Here is a 23,295-nt window from a genome sequence, read left to right as displayed (position 1 = left end):
TCAAGTGCGATATTTAACTTCAGCTATTCATCTCCAAATGTAAAAACTATTTTTTACATGGTAAATCATGATAGCAAGCAGCAGATCAAATTCTTTTGTATTGACAAAAATTTCTGTAAATAAAGTTTGTAGGCAAGATTAACGATAAAAAAGATGTAATATCACGCGCGTAATTTTATTCTGCATTATCGAAATCGTAATATCTTGAATACAGTATACGACAGTTTATCTTCCCTTCTCTCTCTCTCTCTCTCTCTCTCTCTCTCTCTCTCTCTCTCTCTCTCTCTCTCTCTCTCTCTCTCTCTCTCTCTCTCTCTCTCTCTCTCTCTCTCTCTCTCTGCGTATGTGTTTGTGTGTCTCCATCGTTATCCCAATCTCCAAGCTCTCAAAAATCGTCGAGTCGGTGATTAAGCGAGCGGTCCGGAACTCGGCGCGAGCCATGCGTAAGCTGTGACACCTGACCATGCGCACATCCCGAACAGGGATAATTAATCTAAGCCCATCGGACGAATGGCTACCGGTACCACTACCGTCACCGCGCGAGGGTAACAGCGGCGACGGCCGCGGCCGCGGCGGCGGCGACGGCGACGGCGACGGCGATGGTGGTAGTGGTGACAAATTACCTGGACGCGCGCGACGTCCGCGTCCGAGTCACGGATACAGTTGATACGGGCTGCTCGGCACGCTTGGCAGATACAGTTGGTGTACCATTGCGGTGCGTACCATCCGTATCCTCTGCGGCCCAACGACAAACTCGCGAACGGAACTTCCGCCCGCTCGCGTATCACACGTGAACAAAACGAATCGTACGGATGTTCGTTTCCACAGATGCGATTCTGTCAAGCGATTTGAGTACCGCGGATAGATTCGGTATAGACGAGATTGGTTTACTATTATTCGTACATGAGCTCTTTCGAATCCGAATCTTTACTACTACTTGCAAAAAATAAATTTATTTTTAAATGCAAATTTAAAAGCAAAATACAGTATTATATTTTCGCACAATGATGGACAAAATTCTCGATTTGCTTATTTGTTACAATAAATGATAGATAATCACAGAACTAGTAAAAGTTACAGAGTTACAAAATATGTCTAAACGAGATAAGGCCGATCCTTAAATTCCATGTCATCCAATGGAACGAGCCATTTTTTATCCATTCAGAAGCTATCAGATTTATTGGATGGATATCGACCAATGTTTCCTGCATAAAGAACAAATAAAAGAACTGCCATCAAAAACTTCTATTTACTCTGTATATTCTTAATTAAAACCTACAAATTAAGCCCTTTATGAAACTATCAAACTGCCAGTTGTTTCTTTCATCACTACCTTCAACAAAATATCAAGTAGAAATTGTTTAATATATAAACGTAAGTACGAGATAATGTATAAGCTGCTCCAGATATACTACTTTTAATACTAAAGAAAAAAAATGATCTAAGCGAGCAAGCAATTTATCAAATAACATAAATTAATGTTTGTTTTCTTAGCAAAACTATTCCTAACTTTATTGTTACAACAAAAATTCGATATGTTTTTTCGCTTATTTTGAGATAAATACACAATATTGGTAAATTATGCGTATTATTAAATTATTACATATGTTGCATAAAAATATAGTCCACAGCAATATCAATAAAATGATCATTTACGCACTCGTATAGCATAATTTTTTCTGGTACAATGTTGACTGCTTCAATCAGAGATTATGCAGTCCTGATATGCACTTAAAAAGCTTGCCAGGCAAATATAAATGACAGGGCCGAGTGTTGAAACGATACCTTTATACATAATGGGCAGATCTTTTAAATGCCAATAAAATCGCACATACGTAGCCTTTTTTAATCGGTCAGTGCAGTCGTAAAATTTTATCGAGCCTGAGATAAATGTCAAAGACCAAGACTGAAACAAGATCAAAAATCGCCAAGTCTCTTCGATCCGATTGAATTCCCGGAAGAACAGCACTGAAAAGTGGAAGACTCGCGCTTCGTATGAAAAGACGGGGATGATACTTGTAACGCCTTTTATGCATCCTCGATACAGCCAAAAGTTTCTATGGCTGCGCAAGAAGGATACGGCTTGAAACGATTTGAGAGACGACTAACGCTCAAGAGCAAGAACGATAGCAAAGAAAGTCGCGAGCTTCGAACTTCGAGCTTTAACTCCGAAGCGATTAATTTACACAAAATCAATTTAAAAAAATACATCGTGCAGAAAATTGCCCGGCATATCGTCTGTTACAGTCACACGCTAGTGACCGGTCACAGCGCGTCGTCGATATCTTTTAACGATGCACTAAAAGCTCTAACAGATCGTTACAACAACGATATCAAGCGCAGCACGTTCGCGGCTGGCGTAAGCTCTACCGGTCGTTGCGTAGGCATTTCGCCGCGTTAAACGCGCCAGTTAGCTCTCAGGACTAACGATAACCTTTCGACGATGACTACGTTCCCTATGTTCTGGCCGAGTGCTTCCGATCCGTATAAATGCGCCATACGTCTACGCAACACATACGCTCGTAGCTAGCGAACGCTCCAGTGCGCAACGTATGACATCGCTCTCTCCGTCAAGCTCGATTTATCACTCACTCGTACCACCATCGAGTCTCGCTGTTGCTACGACTAGACTAGTTATTCGTAATTACTCGCGTGATGGGGAAGCTCGTTTCTCAAAGCGGATGGATAGACTGACGGATGGAGAAGTTATATCGTTGCCGGGATCTATCTTTCCCACGGGACACAGCGCGGCACTACGTGCTGACATTACGAATTCTTTATGGATAAATGGCATTTTCGCTCGCACGAAGAGCAAAGACGGATTACGTCGTAAGAGTTCTGTCAACTAATTCTCTCGGAAATATGTGGCGAAAATTAAACTGTTTAATAATTTATTAATATTAATATTGATAACAACGATATAAGATGACACAATGATATTCTTTGTTGAAGACAAGCGTTCCGTAAAACTAGGGAGAAGATAATAATACACAGAGGTGCTCAAAGGTACCATAGGTATCACCATAAAAAGTAGTGAAATAAAAAATTTTTTATATAAGATATACAAAGATGGCAATCAAGACACAAAAAATGCTTGAGATTCTAACATCTAACACCTAACGAATATATATTCAGAAGTACGCATAAATCAAGGCGTTAAATCTTAAACTAAATAGTTTTTTTTTAATGAGCTTTTTCATTTTTTAGTCATATTTTCCTTAAGCAATTTCGCATTTCGAAATATAAAATGAGTAGTATTTTGAATAAATTATTTTGACATCGTGTACGTATTTGAAAAATGTAGAGTTATAAATAAAATTACAGAAATACTTTGAACTTTCTGTAATTTCTGTGAAATTCTGTGAGATACGCTATTATTGCTGTAACGATTAAATGAGATCACAGTAATGGGAATTGGGAGGAATATAATCGGACTTGAGCTCATGGTAGGATTTATCAAGAGCACTTGCAAATGAGTATCGCAATGACGAGGCTGTAGGTAATCGTCCGTTAAATGATCATCATGCGTTCACCACGCATGAAAGGGTCGTGATAGCATGTGTGATATAGTTACGTTCCCTCGGAAGTACAGACTCATCGATCTCTTTCTTTTATCATTTTTTTTTTGTTTATTTCGCTATCGTCATTCTTGGATGTACGACACAATTTGTCGATCAATACCTTGACAAACGAGAAACGTGCTCGAGTCACGGCGAGATGGAGCATCGGGCTACCTTCAGATAATAACTAAAACTTTCCTGTCAGCCATGTATATATTGTATACGCCACGCAACACTGCGAGGCGCACGTTATTAGTGTCGTGCACAATATGCACACAGAGAACAGACATCCCTCTTCGCCCCTTTCTCATCCAATTCCGGCCAGTCGCCCCACGTTCCACGCGCTACACGCACCGCACAGCGCCATGGACCTCTCTCCGGTTCTCTATCGGCGATACAATATGTGCGGCGCATTGTAATCTATGAGCCGGCTAGCGCGCCTAGGTCGCCGCGCCGCCGCCGGCAATGATGATATCAAATGCAGTGATTGACGCTCCGCTCTCCGTGCCCACAATCTCGTTTCTCGTAGCCGAACCGGTCGGCGTGTAACCATCGCCATCGCCCTCGCCATCGCCCTCGCCATCGCCATCGCCATCGAGCCGCCATGATCCTACGCTTGCAGTCGCATCGCGCACGCAACGACGTGGAGAGACTGAATTATCCGGCATATGTTTGCGCGATTAAGTTCGAACGATCGACCTTCCGGTTCCTCGTTCGCGCGAGCGTGAAACGAATCCAAAACTAGAATTTGGTGGCTTTGGCGCTGGCGCTGGTCCGATGACACGAGTGCGTTAAGTGAAATATCGATTGTATCGTCCGATATAGCCAGTCAAAAACTAATCGCGGCTATTCGCATTGTTTGCCAACACGCTCCTGATTCTAGGTCAACTGCGATCGATCGTGACTTTACGTTACTGTCGTTAAAAGACAATTCAAGGTAATTCAACATCTCGTTGAGTAACGTATTCAAACATGCTCGAAGATAATTAAGACACGGACGATTTTCTTCAACTATCTTTGAACGCACGAAATGCGTTCATCACTTATTCGAAAAAATGTACAATCCCGATTAAATTAAAGGGAGATATTTTCTCATAGGACATACATGTTAAAATCAGAATGTGATGACAAATTTCTGAGAAGTAATTTAATCGTGCAAAAAAAACCCGTATGCATTCCTTTCACGGCAGTTAAAATTAAATAAAAATCGACGAGGCACACAAAAGCCAACGAGACTGCGCCGCTTTCGACATCCCGCGAATTTATAACGCTAGCGCGAAAATTTACAGGCACACGACTATTCCAGCAGGCTGCATATTTTTTTCACCCAATCTGGCCATTGTCCGCGCGCGATAACACCGAGAACATATCGACGCATCGATCTTTCATTCATCCGTTTATTACGCGATAAAAGCATGGAACGTACAATATGCATGAAGAAAGGTTTCTGGTTTCTACTCTGTTTTCTGACATTTCTATGCTATTTTATATACATGTAGATTAATTTTATCGAATATTATTGCTAATTATTAGTGTTTGTTAACTGTGGCCATCACATTATTAACGATTACATTTCTAGTACAATGTTACTTTCAACATTTCCGTTACTTTAGCTTTTTATCCTCTGTAAGTCGGCTGGTAAGCGGACATCCCATTCATAGAGGCAACTTTAGGAAACTCGTTACTTTGTGTCAGCTTATCCGATTTCTACGCTCTGGATCATAAAGGCTCTTAACGTTATGGGGTCGTACTATTGTTGTCGTTCGCGTATGCCATTCGGCGATGTAACCCACCGCGACGCCGACGCCACCGGGCATTTTTCGTTAATAGCGTTAAAGGCTCGCTTTATCATTCCCAACGTTTCCCATTCTAATTCCGGAGCGTACCGAGTCGTTATTAGACGGAAGAGATAAAGATAATTCGGCCAGTTGCGCGATGGCCAGAATGGAGGACTCCCGTGCGGCAAACAATAGCGTCTTTTATGATCCATCTACACGATCGGAATCTTCGTAGAATGCCTTGCACTTTTCCAGCATTGTCTGATTCTGCACTTTTCCCTAATTTATGATTGTCGAGCATTAGAATAATGCAAATTTTGAAAATAGAATTATTCTCAATCATTTAACCATTTAAAAATACAAAAAAATGTACTATTGCAAAATATTTGATTGTAATTGACAAGACATTTTTGCGCATCATAAATTAATGGAATAATTATGTGCCATGGACGGTGACTTCTTAATACATTATATGTTATTGATTTACGGATTTATAAATCTAATAAATTGCACATTTTTAAACATAATTATCAAATATATAAGAAGTAATTGTAAAGCAACAATTTGTTTCGCAAATTTAATGTAATGTAGTAGATTAACTAAATTAACAAAGATAATGATACTTGCTTTAATCCATCTATGCTTTATAGCACTTACTAAAAAGGCTTTCTAACGCTCTGAAGTTCTAAATTGCTCCGTCTATATAAGCTCATACTGCGTAATTACATGGATATCAAAGTGCTGCTGAAAGTACTGCTAATAACTACCTACAGTCAAACAAGACTAATTGACTTTGTGGGAGTTTATTCTCGTCAAAGAGTTTGACGAATTCGTTAAATTAATGTTAAAATTCACGAAAAACAGATACGATATGGAAATATGTAGCATCAAGTATTATAGTAAAAAAAGATGACAATATTTCTAATTAATGTCAGATTCTTAAAAGTCACGATATTTTCACTAATATTTTCATTTAATTTTTGCGACTTGCCTTTCTCTTTCTCATCTCTCTAATTCAGTACATCTCTCAGTTCATTCCAGATAATTGTTATAAGTATATAAATATTATTCAATATATTATAAAAAATAATTTTTATATATTTTTAGCTGCAAATACGTAATATACGTAAGTATTATTCAATACGTTATAAAAAATAATGTCTTTTTAGCTGTAAATACATAATTTACTACGTATTTACTAAAGATATTTACTATTAGCGATGTTTGCAATCAAGAGTTTCAAAAAGAATTAATATTTCACCAGAAAATGCGAAACTAATAATTCTTACATCACTACAGTTACAAAATTTCATACATGTTTTCTGCTTCTCTATCATACATGAATCTGATATCGAAGTAAGAGAGACATTTATATTCATGACCAAACAAGTGCTAGTACTCCTTTCCTGCCATCAGCAATATTTACCGCCGGTAAACATGACAGAAATCTTTCATTGAATTCCTTGCTTCACTCGGCGCGCGTTTCATTCTTCTTTTCATCTCTCTCTCTCTCGTCATTCTTCTCTCGACGCTCTTCTCGCTCTTATTTTCATCTACCGTCACGCGACAATCTCGTTCGTGTCTATACCTGCAAGGATAAAAGAATCCCTCGCGACTGACGCGACCTTTGCGACATGGGAGACCCTCGTGCAACCGCGGGAGAAAAGCGCTTTGAGCGGCGATGAATCGTCGACGACAAAAATTCGCTGCATGGGTTACAAAAGGGAAAATTGCAATCACATGCGAGAACAAAGTGCTAGCGGCTTGAAATACTCCAACAATAGCACGCCCTATATCTACTATTAGATTAAATAATTAATTGAGTGAGAGTTTAAGTGACTGAGAAAGAAAGAGAGAGGGAGAATTTTATTTCAAATCTGGCTTGAATATTTTCCTCATTTTTATTAATGTGCAGAGATTTATATCTAATTTAAAGAGTACTCTGATTTTTTTTTACTTTAGCATAATATCTAAATGGACTGCATAATTTTCTACATTCATACGACAGTAAAATATCGATCAAATACCGCTCAAGTCGTTCGCAAATATACTGAAAATTACACGGACTCCATATGACTTACGACGGATTTATACCTCGTTCTATACGATATACACGTATATGTATATGTATATCAAACCACTTTACCACTACCACCGAATCTAATTGGCATACACATTAATACAGGTACATTAACAGAGGCTGCGATTAATTACCCGTTCGTGACGCGCAATGCAGTCCAAAGTATTCCCTGTACGCTAATAAATTGAGTTCACGCGCGATAGCGCGAAGGACGCACAATTAAATATAGCGAGCAAAAATAAAGCAACATTACTTTTTCAGATATGTCAAGCGTAATTCGCACGTTTCTTTTTCTCCGGAAATTTTTTCGCACCACATGACACGATCCAGTTACCTTAACTAAATCCGAAATTAGTTGGCAGTTTCGTATTAATCGTGTTGTGCCGCGCGCGCTCGCCTGACCGCTGACGTGCTTGCTCTTCCATCACGTCGAACACATCGCACCAAAATGGTATATTGCTGTGTCGCGGATGTAATCACAGTACGTGGACATGTAAATCCAAAACGATTCACTGTACCCGTAGCAAGATGCGCATTGCGCACAATAAAGGAATCTGCGCGCCACCATTTTTGCGAATTAGCGATTTTGCATTCGTACGCCACGCCGCCTCCGAACTTCTCGAATATATCTATCGCCTTTAATATTGTAATCGAATATCTCGGATGATTTCCGTTCATGGCTTGGAGCTCACGAAATGTTCATGGCTTGTTTCAAAGAAATATGACATCGCGGACTGGGATGTTTAATGGTGCGATTAATATGTACTTCACAATGAAGCAGTGGATAATAATTTTCAACGTATGAATAGCAGAAACCCGCCTTAATCAATTCTCCGATATAATCTAACAATAAGTAGTGCATTTTTATTTTTCTCGTTTCTAAAGATTGTAATTTGTAATTGTAAATTGCTACTACGAACCGCTACGCGTATCTTTTTGCTTTAAACCAAATTATAGAAATGTATAAAAATTTTAATACAAAAAAATTTTACAGCATGTATGCTTTAAAAAGATTTTCATGATAAAGTTATATGATATATTAACAACAAAGATCATATTCCAAATATGTTTGAAGATTCAGACAATTTTAACAAACATTCAAAAATTATTCTATATTTTTCAATTACTATCTAATAAAACAGAGTTAATAGCTGGTAAACCAGAACTAATCAACCTAATTAATAACATAATATAATCATTATATATGATAGTATAATCTAGATTTCTAGAATTAGTACCTTGTTGTATTAGATAATAGTAGTATTATGTGCCAAAGTGGATTTAATTATCATGCAGCTAATAATAATAATACATATGCAAGTTATTATTTACCTTGAAATTATTATCATCTCTATAAACATTTATTACACGTAATATATGTATAATATATCCGACATATGGAACGTTTAATATAAATAACTAATACTACAGAAATGCAGTAAAAGATATATAATCTCTTCTTCAAAAATTTTATTCTTTCTTGAAATATTCCGTAACTTCAAAATAAACGATCCCTACGAACGGTGACGAGCAATCAAATTTTGTTGTATTAAAATATCAATTTAGAATTTGTCAATAAATTCATAGATAAAAGTAATAATTTTCGATCACTATTATTGTTATTATTATTATGCTAAAAATTTTTAATAACACGTTTAAATTGTTTAACTTTATTGTTAGATATTATAATAGAAGCATAGTTACATACGCTTATTATATATAATTCCATAATCACGAGAGATGCCGCGTAAGCGGTCGAAAAAGGGAAAGTTCACGAGAGGTTTAATATGTTAGGGTCTCATGAGAAAAAAAGAAAGAGAGAACCACCGGATAAGGTGAACCACTTGGTAGCGCTGTTACTTTTAATTAGAGCAGCCAGCCGCTCTATTTCGGAACGATTAGCAAAGCGGAGTCAGAGACTTAGCAGCAATTTTTACTCATTACGGCTTTCAGAAAGATCCCTGGGGTGATGTAGCGTGAAAAAATGAAAATCCCTCTCGAGGGACCAGACGTTGTCTGACATAGAAACGACTTCTCGTTACCGTTCTTTGAATCGTTTCCTCTTGAAATAATTAGTTATTACGCAGCTGATAAGATAATAAAGAAAAATTTGAAAATAACACTCACCTTTCGGCTGTTCCCATCCTTGGGGTTTAAGTCCGAGGCTACTGTCCCGAAAATGGTTGGCTGAAAAAGAGATTCGTAGAGATTCATTAGTCATCTTAATATTTTAACTTTGTAATAAAATATTTAAAAAATATAAAAACAATATAGATGTTTATAATAATTAGAGTATTCATGTGGTCACTGATGGTATTGTATTTTAGAAAATAAAGAATTAATGTCGGAAAAAGAACAATTGTTATAGATATATTCACAATAATTGTATAAAGTAACAATATATGACAACTGAAAAAAAAGCTCATGTTTAACAAATATACGTCCATCACAAGTCGAACTAACTATAGTCCTAATCACATTTTAACTGACAATATAATTAATATTAAATTATCAAAAATGGTTGACCTAGACTAAGTTGTTTGTGACAATTTATTCGTAGTACTTCTGTTTTGATAATTACAAACAACATCTAAATAATGTCAGTTTCGTGCAAATTTTTATTCCTAGAATTCGCGCGGGCATTACAAACGCCAGTCGATAATTAATGCGATAGTCAATCAATCACGTTATGCAGCTATTGCAAATTTATCTTTCATCGCTCGCACAACTTTTTTTAGGGATTATAAATTCATAATTTTCGCTTTATTCAATTTTTTATATATAATCGTAATAAATTGCAAGCATCTTGTAATTAGTTGGATAAACATAGCTAACAAATAACTGTCCGAAATTGTCGGTGAACATTGCATTTCACACGAAATTGTCAGGATCTGATGCTGTCATATAAAACTGCAAAATATCGCCGTAAAATCACGACACTCGTAAATTCAGGGATGATGTCTCATTCAACAGTGTAGACTAGCCATTATTAACCCTGATGCATGATATATTGTAGCATCTAAGCAGAATAAATAAGATAACGCAATACGATATACATATAATTTAAATTCAATGAATACTTTTACAATGTGAACAACTGAACAAAACAGTATACATAGTATTCTTTAAAATAATCTATTAACATCTGTGCGCATAAATGATATTTTAGGAAATGTCGAAAAGTTTTTTGTGATAGCAAACTATATATTAATAATAATTTAATTTCTTACTTTTCAAAAAAGTACCCAGGGAATAGTTATTTTTTAATATTTAATAGTATATAGCAACAACAATATTATAATTTTGTAATATATTGCAACAATCATGACAACATTAATTTCCTGAAAATTATATCACACATGTCACGATTATTTGGTCGCCCGCGGTCGAATCATCTCGCAACGTTAATTTTGGTAAATTATTACATCCGATCCCATTAGACAATTTACGCATTTAACGCGCCACATATTTTACACGATTATCGTTTACAAATTTTACGTCAAACTGTATTGGCAACAAACCGTTGACTGTTACTCGATCCACTCGCTTAATTTCAGATCAGCCAAGCCACAGTCAATATTTTATGAGGCTTAATGAAAACTGTCAACGTGACGACAGCTTTGATAAATAAAGCCAGTTTTTACACCCAGCCGGCGATACGGGTGGCCGTTCTCCTCGAGTTTTAATGCATCGTCCGCGTTGCAACGAAATTAAATCGCTCATACGAAGTGACGCTCTAAGTTTCTTCATGTATGTGTAAACTCATGTGTACCCATATATTTATGGATTATATAATAATAAAAGAAGAATATTGTGTACTATCTCTATTATCACTTTATGTTGATTTGTGTCTATAATATTAAATAAAGTTCTTTATTACTAGACAATAATAATTGTTCATGCACTCGTTTTATGGATTCAATTCCGCTAATATATATATCACCTATATAGCGACAAAATATAATTGCTATTTCGAATGGTACCATAAGTAAGCGAATTACATATGCATGGAACTAATACATGGGTACGGATTTATATTATCATGACAGTCATTTGTCTTCTCCTACTTATCGCGAGCGTCACTGATCTTATAATTTCAGATGGCACATCATACTATTTGTTTTGATCACTTCATATTTTGGCATTCATCCAAGGATTAAATATATTGTATTTCACAAAAGAATTAAAAATGTAATCTAATTTTAGCATCAATGTGTGATGCGCATCGTAACAATTCTTTTATAAAGGTTAATAAGATTCTTTTATAATACACATTGTAGTTGCTTATTTTATTTTATTAATTGTAAAGTCTTATTTTTGATTTTGCTCAATGTATCACAGATATTGAATACTAAGAGAATCATACGAAAAAATTAATAAAATTAAGTAAAGTAATAATTCTGCGCGTGAAACACATTTGGTGAAATTTTGTAGGTTTATATACAATTTCTGGATCGTTCCATAAAATATGAACAGAAGTTTATCTATGCGTGACAGTCGGTGACAGTATACTGATTCATTATGCGTTAATCCTTCATTTAACTATATTACTAAAAGTCTCTATCCTCTACGTGTTTTTAATTTATTTAGGCTCAATGAGTGTCATTACAATGAAATCCAATTTAAATTTGCAGGGTCTTCTGCATCGCGGAGATAGAAAGTTTGCCTCCGCAAAATCGAGTGTCACCGACAGCAGCAGCAGCAGAAACTTCCAATATCTCACTAAAAAATCGAGGCAGCAAAATTACTTGGCTATCCTCACGCGCAAGGAATTTTCCCTTCGACCGTAGTAAATAATCAAACAAAAACTGTGACAGCTTATTCTCGGAACTAAATTTATTTCATATAAAACTTCAGAGAAGATTTTTTTTTATTTCTTTTGCTTTATACTTGCGTAATAATTTACATGGGATTACATAGTTATAATAAAATATAATTTAGAATTAGATAGGTAGACTGCGTAGAATTGAGGATAAAAGTTTACTTTAACATTATTTTATTAACAGTTCACATACACACAAATAGCAATCTGTATTTTGGTTACCAAATCGACAAGTAAGAGTTAACGCAAATTAAATTTGACGCAAATTAAATCTCAATAAAAGAATTTCTTTAAAACAGGTTCGTGCACTGATCATCGAAATTCAGAAGACGCGGACGGTCGCAAAAGTCGAGATGATCAAGTTCAGAAATAGTTCGCTATGGGATTGTCGAGTCTATAAAAACTCACTCAAGGAAATTGTTATCGATATCGAGGTACATGAGGCCGAAATCGAAAAGCTGATAGCAAAAGACAAGAAACGGAGTCGTGACAGGCATGAGTTCACATCGGCTTGCCACGGAGAGATACCAAGGGAATTCTCTTGAAAGTCAAAAGACATCGTCCAACGAAGAAAAGAATCCAGGAAAAGATAGCTTAAACTTCAGAGAATCATATGAAGATTCATTAGATTCGCATGTCAAACGGAAAAAGAATATAATGTCGATACAACTTATAATATAAATAATTGAGATCATACAGACCTTAAAATTAAAAATGTTAATTCCAAAAACAACAAAGCCGCTTTTATGACTAAAAACAGAAAAGAGAATTGAGTTGAGACATCGAGAGAAAGAGAGAGGTTGAAAAGAAATGATTACTACACAAAATGAAATATACGTTCATTAAAATTTCTAGAAAAATCAGAGAGAAGAAAATTTAATTCGATACCAAATCTGATTTCAAAGAAATCATGAAGTCCTTCTGAAAAATCTGAAGAGATTTCTTCAAATTATTTTGAAAGAAACGATCAAATATATTGTAAAAAGATAATCAAAAGTTTTACAGATTTTCTGCATTTATAAGTAGAAGATAAAGATATTTTGAAAGAAAATAATCGTACCAACCGTAAATGTTTCGGTAAATCATAAGAAAAAACAATAAAGATACCCTTAAATTATGTCACCAACAAACCAGGTCGACATTAGAAAAAATATGAAGAATATTAATTACAAAATGAAAAATTCAAAATTAGATTTAGAGATATGGTACGAGTATTTTAAGTTACAATTAGCTACAGATCACCTGACGTGATAGAGCAATTCGGGCAACAGATTCGGTTTCAGCACGCTAAAATCCTTCGAAAACGATTATTGAAATCTGAGAATAAAAAAAAGTCGAAATTCGTCGGCCTATATAATCATTTCAAAGATTATTTCAATTTGTGTATAAAAGAAGAATCAAATTAATTAATTTTCTTCCTTACCTATAGTAAAAATATTAACTTTTATTAATTGATGAATGATAATGTTACGATACTGTTACAACACAAATATAACTGTCTTGATAAATAAAAGTTACGTTCAAGAAATTGATATACATGATATTGCATTGTCTGTCTCAATCGGTTAGTTTCCGCCGTCATATCATATTTTATTGTTACGTTTCAAATATCACAGGGAGCTGTATGGATAAAAGAAAAAAATTGAATTAATTCATATATATCCGCATGCTATAAGACCGATATGGATGTCTCAACGATGTTTACAAAAATAGGTAATATAGATTCACGAAGTGTCTCGCTTAAACAAGCGAACAAAAATAAAAATTAATCGGCCGCGAACACATATGTACTGCTTTAATCGAATGCATAGTTTATTAAGACGAACAAAATGCGACCAAGCGATGCGCGTGTCGAAATCGGACACGGCACTCTCGATTTTCCGTGCCATTTGCGAGATCGTATTGGTTTTGCATTGATACGAATACTGCGATCGATAACATACGTGACCCACTCTAGTAAACGAAAATAGATATTATCTCCTTTCTAAGATCGCACAAAGCCATTCGTCGGTCACACACAATTATTTAACATATAACGCACACATAATCATATTCTTAATTAAAAAAAACAGTTATAATGGAGTCAAATCAATAAATAGAATTACAAATATGTGATCAAGTTTCGAAAATTCCTTTTACTTAATATCGTGTCTATTACTGATGTTTTGTACAAAGAAATAGCGTCTGCTCAAGAATGATCGTCGAACGATCATTTTTACTGATTGGAAAGTTATTACACTAATGTTCGTGATTCAATTCTTCGTAGTCTCACAATATTCCATTGAAAAGATATCGCGACTAATCGGTACATACCGATTCTTCTTCGATAAGTTCTAGGATGATTATAGGTGGAGAGAATTGCTACAACGGGGTTCGTTCACGGATAATAAATCTGTCCCCACTATTTCAATCGGTCAGTATATGTACATACATGATGTGTATATCATATGCTGCCGGACAAAATGGCCATCAGCCATAGTAACCACCTGTTCGTGCCTGTGGCATTTGTCTTCTGCTTTCTGTCACCGTTCATTCATGCCTCGGATTCATATAGTAAGCAACCGACTCTTTATTTTACACGACAGTTTTATAATTTAACATCCTGCAAAAAAGCTGCTTATTATCTCAATTTGCAAAAAAAAGCGACAGAGATACACGGTCGACGAGAACTAATATTAACGGTAAAAGTATGATATTTTATTTGACGTTTTGAAGAAATAAAAATAAATTTCGTAATTATATAAAGGTAACTTTTAAAATGTTTACTAAATTTGTAAAATTTCGCGATTTTTAGAGAAAATTATCTTAAAATATCACTTTTAAAATGTTAAAATTTATCAGTAATTTTATATGTTACTATTTTTAGTAAATATTAATATCTAACATCAATATTATAGTCTTATTTTGACAAACTTTTAGATAGCAATCTACTTTAAGTAAATACGCACAGATAAATCTTACTAAACTTAAATATTGAACATGACCGTGTGATTTTGGACAAAGTTAATGCATTGTAAATGTGCAAATGTAAATACGGAAAGAACTTATGGAGAAGTGCCGTAATACGATCCACTGTGGTGATCGTAGCCACTGTTACGCCATAATTTATGATGTAAGATACGACAAGCCAAATAAATAAAAAGAACAAAAAACAAAAATCAATCTGAGTCCTATAACTGCCGTAACACGGAATCCTTATCTCTATCCGCTTCAGCGGATCGAGCGATGATCGCGAAATTTCTAAAAGAAAAAGATCGGAAGGAGACTGGCGTTTCTTTCGTTTTCGCGGTGAGATTTCTATGATTTCTTTTCATTGTCTTTTTACGTCACTGTTATCGAGACGAATCGTATTTGATATGACTAAGAATATCGATCGGCACGCTGTCGAGGTTACGCTGATTATCCGGCTTGCGATAATTTGATTTAACTCTTATCTCATCGAGTCTAAATCCATTGAAAATCATCATTTTCACAGTGGCACCTCAATCAGATTGTTCACAGACACGAATAATAATTATCTGATAATTATAATTATCAGAAAGTGTGTTGGTTGAACGGTAAATTGTAAATGCGTGTTTGCACTTTATTCCATTCTCTCGAATACCGCGGCAAATGTGCCGTGAGTTAAATATATCTTCAAAGTTTGCGCGCTCTCTCCAAATGCTTACACTAATTTTCTCTATTTTAGCTTTACTCTATTTTGCAGCATTACTACAGATTAGAAGATTAGATCATTAAAAATTCTGTTACGTGAATAAATTACTTTAATTTTTTTAGTATATCCGTGTTATTAGTATATCGATGACTAAACAGTACCGCCTAGGCTGCGAAAATTTAATCTCGGTAACTAAAATAGAGTTATAGAATTCTATAATTCTAGAATTAGAATTATAAAATTTTATCACACAATAAAGTCTTATTTTCATCTGATCTCCAACGAACGTAATAAAATTTTGATATGAGAATTATAGTTATAGGTATAGAAAATATTTAATAATAAATCTTAAACAGTGATAACAAAAAAAATGTGTCTAATTTTCCTTAGGGAAGAGTTGACACCAAATTGATTAATGGCTCGTAACTGAAAGAAATCGGAATATGTGATCATCGTAAGAGAGACAAATAGAAGTCAGAATTAAATAATTAAATAATTATACTAGTGCGCGTTAGAATATAAGATATGAATAAGAATCTCATAACCATTATTCTATCTGGCACGAGATAAAGAAGGGTCATTTATTAATGATATTCAGTGGTTTTCATCGAAAATCCTTTCGAACAATTAGGTTAAGCCCTGACGTCAATCTGGCAGATAAACTTGAATCCGTTCGAAATGGTTAGCATCGATTTTCTATTTCCGGCGCAGATCGTATCGCGATCGTAACGCGTCGGCTAAAGTCGCGAAGCATTTCGCATAAAGTCGTGGCCGAATGCAATCTCCGTGCAGCGATAAAGGCTGTCGGATACTTTCAGCTCGTTATATCGATCCGCTCAAAATACGGTGCTAACTTCGTAGATTACAGTTTACTTCAGTGTCGTACTCCAGCGTCAAAGGGTAAAGTTGCTTTTTCCCCAACACAAAAGCTGGCGCACCCAAAATCTAATTCCATCGTCAGTAGCGGAGCATCCTGTGCGTCACAAAATAAATTAAATTCTACTAAAAGTGCTGCCCATTGGCGAGTTAATGTAAATCAGAATTTCTTTTTTGTTCTTAATTTACCTCGAAATCGTAAATGTAATACAATACATTTTACTATATATATGTCACGAATCTTTGTAGCGCTTCTCTTTGATCTGATAACATTTCATCTGTAAATTATATGTTATAAACTATCTTAATCTATTTTAATATCTGAAATATGTACGTTATATTCATACATTACATGTGACACGTTATAATGACCACTTTCTGTTTAAATTATGTTAAAAATTAAAGGAAGATGGTGGTTATTAATCACATTCTTCTGAATTTTATTATATTTTCTCCATTTCCTCTTAAAATATAATATCAATAACGAACAAATCGTATTAGTCTTCGGAATTAAGCGCAGTCTCTTGGTTTTATCGAATATACGAGGTCTGTCAGAAAGGTAACGAGATTAAATCGATAAAACCTTTTATTATACATTTGTGACTAATTAAATTATAATGATCCCCTTTAAAATATAACTCACCAGCATCTACACACCGCTGCTAACGGTATTTCCACTGTTCGTAACATCCGGCATCCTAATCGTTTAAAGACGTGAGACTGTTTATGCTGTCTGTCACCGCTCCTTTAATTGATTCTGATTGATTCTAATGCTTCAAAATCGTGCCTCTTAACATTTGATTTTCGAAAATAAAAATGTCACACAGAGGGAGAGGTCTGGTGCTGGTGAGTAGGGTGATTGTGTAGCACCGCATTACACACAATCCCTTTTTTAGTAAAAAATTCTCGAACTGAAAGCGCCGTATGCGCCTGAGCACGTGATGATAAAACGTGATCACCAAATGGTTCTTTTAACTTTTCATTAACAACAATTCATAACAATTTAACACAAAACTATATCGCATATCTTTACTGAATATTTTATCGCTCCACAACGATCATGAAAACGGTAACGGTAACGATAATGAGGTCTATTAACACACCCTCATGTAAAACGTTATAATGACAATGAGTCGAACTTGTACTGCTTTTAAAGGAAGAACTAATACTTTACCTTCTGCCTGGTTACAATTTTTCAATGTTTCCACATTGTACGCTACAGATTTAATCTCATTACTTTTCTGATAGACCTCGTAGGATTAAATTTAGCTTAAGTCAATATTATCCGAAGATAAATTTTTTCGTAACTTCAAAGTGACTTGATGATTGCTAAAAAGAGAGTTTCCCCGCAAAACTAAACGTACAAATAAAAAAAAAGAAGCGACAGAAAATGGCCATGGTGACGACACATGCATCCGTATGCGCGTATACGCGGATGTCTGGCAGTTGACGAATCAAAAGTAAATACCGGTAAATGGACTCCACGCGAGAGACGACTACGGCTGCTATAACGCTTTACTACGCTTTTATCTTGTTAATTACCGTCTATACCTCGCTGGCAATTAAATATCGTTAAACTGTACTCGATTGTGGTCAAGAGCGTGCAACTTCAGCTATGTCAGCAAAACGACTCGTTTCATTGTACATTTACGAGCTAATACGTATTATACAAAACTGATCTCTTTTCATACATTTATCACCTTCATGCTTTACAATGCAAACAATCTTTTTATATTGCCCTCATAATTAGTCAACAAGATTTTTAAACAACTGATAAATATTGGGACGGATCAATTATTTTATGAATAGTCGGATTGATAATTAATAGACAGATGAAGTAAACTTTGCAGTGTTAAAAAGAAGAAATAATAAATGATAAGTCTGATGGCAAAAAAAAGATGGTTTTATAAAAGACATTGATAAATATAAAAAAAACAAGTTGCAAATAATTATATACATTACAAATAGGAAATACAATTACTGTTGTGAATAAATTATATTTATCTGTTTGTTAAGACGATGATTAAAACTTTGATAACCGCTTGCGCAGTTACTAGTTGCTTTAGTATAAAATAATACATCTCCAAGTTTGACAAATAAGAAAGTCATCAGGAATGATAACGCATAGTAAGGGCGATTAAGTGCTCTTTGATAAGGATTCTTGACTTCAAGTACTTTGGTTTATTTCACATTATATGTTCGAAATGTACCAAGTGATGATTAAGTCTCGTCTTTAAGGATCAAGTATCCAACGTCAGTCTTGTTTGCAGATTACACCGACTCAAGACAGTTCGAGAAGAACCCCGCGATTTCGAGGCACAGGAACAACATTCAGCGGTTACCAAATTACAACTGGAAACCACCTGACAAGTACTATGGCCCGAGGTATTTCGGTAAACCGCAGTCAGTCACTTCGTTGATAATACAGATTGTTCATAAAGTTTCCGTTTTAGTTTCTGTTATGTCAAACGTCTTACATTTAAATTAAGTCAATAATAACGCCAATTTATAGAGTATTATAAATAATCTCTTTAAAAATTGAATATCTATATATAATTAGACACAATTTGTGTAAAATAAATCACACAAATGGCTTAAAAAATTCCATACTCATTCTACATAAAGAATATCAAAAGTTGACATATACCTAAAGAATAATAATTATAAATTATGAATAAATAAGTCTTTAGGTAGTACAATTCGTGAAACAAATTATTGCAAATAAAGTTATACGAAGCCAACCGTTTCAACAGGAAAGAATCGACGGAGAGAAACCTGGGGATGGAATTTACAAAACCCGAGGATTCGGAACAAAGGATGGCGAATCCGTGGGTAAAGAAAATGCAGGAGATAAGCCGACAGGAGAGAGAAAAATGGGCAGCGTATAGAAGAAACGTGAAACTTACCCTCGACAATGTCGAAGAAACTACGAAAGCAGGAAAACTTACCAACGACAAATCGATCACGGTGAGGACACATAGAAATTGCTCTTTTTGGGAGGAACATTAAATTAACCACAGCATTTTTTTGTTGTTGTTATACTTCAATACGGAATTTCCAAGAAAATCGCCATTAAATTATTTTTTAATATTTTTTGTTGCTATAGAATAAAATAATATTATTTAATACGTTACTTTTAATATAATATACTTCTAACAAGGGTAGAAAGTGAATCGTTGAAAGCAAATGTGGAAATGAGTCATAAAATTAAATTGAAGTCGCAATAATAGATATTTCGACGCAAAATGATTGCGTGTTGCCAACTGAAGATTTATAGATTCAAATTATTAGAATGTGTTTAAAGTCAATTTAATAAAATCGTTTATCACTTAATAAAATTATTAATGTTAGAGTCAATATTCAAAACATATGATATTTTGTCTACATAAAATGTGAAAATAGATACACTTTTTCACAACTTAAACATCATTATCTTAAAGACTTTTTAACATAAAATCAGCTTTTTATTAATTTTTTTATAGAGCTTTTTATAAAAAGATTGAAAAAAAAAACGTAAAACTATACGGAAAAATCTTAAATATGTAAATTTGTACATTTTTCTATGATTTCTTATTATATAATAGCTTGATCCTGCCACTTTAAAACCACTCGTACAGGATCTATCAGCAGATCAAAACACCACAAACGTGAAAGACTCTTCTGGCAATCGATTGCACTCTTCTTTGTCAAAACAATACGTAGATACAAATGTCGATGGAGCATCTAACAAAAAATTCAAAAGTAATGGATGGAGTACAGATATAAGAAATTCATCGGAAAAATTTCTTCAAAAGACACCTATCACGGGAACTCATCAACGACACAAGGACTATGAAATATCCGACATAAAAGAAGATCCATTCTTCAAACGGAATGCAACTACCGATTACGAGAAAAGCGAACTCGAAGAAGATCATCTCAGTTCCATAATAAATTCGCATCCTGAACAATCGATCTCACAACAATTGAAGGATTCACATATCCTTAAAAGTAGTACGAGTACGCATAGAAGTTTTACGAAATCTTTAGAAAATGATAAAAACTTAAATTATATGAATAGTTCCAAAGAATCTCCTATAAAAAAATACTCAAAACAATTTAATTTCTCTCGAAATAACAAGAAGGAAAGTAGCAACGATAATAAAGAGGTTGAAGAGAAAACGGCGTATTCGTTGATACAGAAAAGCAAGAGGAATGATAATGTAAATTCACATCCTGCAGAGTTAGTCTTACAACAATCAAAAATTCCACATGTCCCTAAAAGTCCTATAGATAAAAATTTAAAAAAGTTTTCTGAACCTAGCAAGAATTTATATCATAAGATCGATTTCAATCTTCCTGTGAAGAAATATCCCAGACAATCCAGTCCTTCTCAGAATGACAACAAGGAAAACAATGAGGATAATAAGAAGGATGACGAGAAGATCATAGCTGCGAGATCATTGATGTGGAAGAGCAAGGAGGACAAACATAATGCGGAAGGAAAGGATGTGACAGAGAAACTGAATCACGAAATATCGTTTCATTCTGGTAGGTGGGGCATGAGCGTCTCATCGCCGCCTGTAAAATTTCTGAAGGATATGTCTCGACGCTCGAAGCATCGGAAAAATGAGGAACAGGTCGAAGAAGATGGAAAGCGCCATTTGTTTGGTCGATGGGGTATGAGCGTCGCCTCACCTCCGAAAGAATTCTTCGAAGATATCTCGATGCATCGAGGACACGGAACCGAACGCTTCACTGCGAAAACAGGGTCAAGGCCGAACGAGGTCAAAGGATCTTCCGATGATCGACCGCCAATTCATCAAAGTCATCGGAATTTGCAAACGACTCTGGTTCAACAATTAATGACTGACGAGCACTATAAGAAACTTGTGGGGACTTTGCTTGGAAAAGTTCCAAACGGTCTTTATGATTTCAAATATCCAGATTCTAACTGGAATAACTATCCAACAGACACTGACCTTAATAACGACTTGTTTTTAGGATTTTTACAAGCTTTGCGGTCGTATGTCTGGCAGGATGACATGGATATACCGATGTCCTGTCGTATGCGAATTCCATACGCTTCATTCCGTATCTAGAAAATATTCTTCTTTACTTTGCATCTACTTCATTTTATTGTTGTTGAAGTAAAATGATTAAAAGTTAGATAATTGCACTATAAAAAATAACCGTCAAATAATAATAATTAAAAATTCTAAAAACATATAGTAGTTCAGGTAAATGCTTATTCATTCGTGTTAAGATATCTTTGTTAGGATAAATATTAATTATTTTTACTTCGTAGTAATGTTTCTTATACACGTGTAAATATATGTTTTAAATGCATTATTATTTTTTCTAAAAATATATTGTTTTTTTTCATATACTTTTTCATATACTAGTAATACATTAATTTTTTCATGTGCTTTCAATATATTCAACACTATAATAAAATACAATTCATTACTTGATTCATTACTTAATATGTATTTTTCTTGTACGCCTAAACATTGCTAGTCAATGTTCTTTTATTATTAGTTACATTAGTAAAAAATGCACATGTGCAAAAATCGTAAAATATAATTTAACGAGGAGCTACTATACCGATATCGTATAATGTTCGTACCGGTAATTTTCATTATGAAAACAAGATAAGCAATTGATTTATTATTAATGACAATATTATGTTTTATGTACACACACAATAAATTCGAAGCTCAAAGATAAATACGAAAGCAGATAGCGAATAAACTTCTTTTGATTTAGCATTATTACTAACGTAAGAAATAATAAAAAAAATTGTAATATTGCTAACAATAAAAGAGAGAAAGAAAGTTAATCACAGATAAAATTATTACACTTCATATTTAATTGAATTTCTCGATGCGAGATGGTGAGTCCGTAATTCCTAAGCACAGCGATAAATTAATATAATCAGTCTATTAAAGCAGCATGTTGACATTTTGCGGCATCGTAATATCATGATACCTAATTTACAACTTTGCATCATATATAACCATGTAATCATAGTTTATGTATTCACGTTAATCGTGCAAATCGACATGTTGTTTGGTAATATCTCTTGTTTCTTCTTTCTGTGGTGGCATGCATCTTTTTTCGTCACACACTTCGTTACAACGAGGCAACATAAAAGTCGTCACGAAGAAATACGCAGAAAGTAAAACGACATTCCACTAGGATAAGCCCCAGAAGGGGAATCGTCCTCGGGGAAGAAATCCTCGGACATGACAATAAATCCGCTCGCAATGTTAAAAACGCGCGACAGACTGCATCGTTAGATTTTTTATCGTGTACAACCGTACGGTCGAATATTTATACACAAATACTACATAAGTAATACTTGCTTTTATTTTATATAATGTTCAACATTTCTTGCTGCATTATTACGTATTTTTGTCTATGTGCAAAAGCATCAGCAAATATTTAAAAATACAAATATACGGTCAATGCACTTCTTTCTTTTATTTCTTTCAATATCTCGTGCTTTGCATTTGCGTTTAATCTTGTTGAAAGGTGTTTTA

The 23,295-nt window shown here is 34.6% G+C and overlaps 2 protein-coding genes across 5 annotated transcripts in view; one reads left to right on the top strand and one right to left on the bottom strand.

The window, feature by feature from the left end:
• Positions 1–23,295, bottom strand: part of LOC139773039 (uncharacterized) — a 291,846-nt gene that overhangs the window by 147,569 nt on the left and 120,982 nt on the right. Inside the window, exon 4 of the mRNA XM_071707226.1 lies at positions 9,546–9,605. Coding sequence (XP_071563327.1) covers positions 9,546–9,605 — 60 coding nt within the window. The remainder of the gene's footprint in view (positions 1–9,545; positions 9,606–23,295) is intronic.
• Positions 3,612–22,592, top strand: LOC139773041 (uncharacterized). 4 transcript variants are annotated; one of them, XM_071707237.1, is made up of 5 exons: positions 3,612–4,346; positions 4,444–4,497; positions 19,042–19,156; positions 19,525–19,738; positions 20,356–22,592. In XM_071707237.1, the coding sequence occupies exons 4-5, from the start codon at positions 19,553–19,555 to the stop codon at positions 21,850–21,852; spliced, it is 1,683 nt and encodes a 560-aa protein (XP_071563338.1). In that variant the 5' UTR covers positions 3,612–4,346; positions 4,444–4,497; positions 19,042–19,156; positions 19,525–19,552; the 3' UTR covers positions 21,853–22,592. The 4 variants fall into 4 exon arrangements, with proteins under 4 accessions (XP_071563338.1, XP_071563339.1, XP_071563337.1 ...); XM_071707238.1 differs by having other exon boundaries at positions 3,612–4,497; positions 20,356–21,673; positions 21,755–22,592; XM_071707239.1 differs by adding an exon at positions 12,053–12,207 and having other exon boundaries at positions 4,290–4,497.

The sequence above is a fragment of the Temnothorax nylanderi genome, unplaced genomic scaffold, assembly GCF_030848795.1.
Source record: "Temnothorax nylanderi isolate EJ_2023f unplaced genomic scaffold, tnyl_v1.0 TNYL_tig0056_pilon, whole genome shotgun sequence".
NCBI lineage: Eukaryota > Metazoa > Arthropoda > Insecta > Hymenoptera > Formicidae > Temnothorax > Temnothorax nylanderi.
This window is presented reverse-complemented; position numbering and strand designations above follow the sequence as displayed.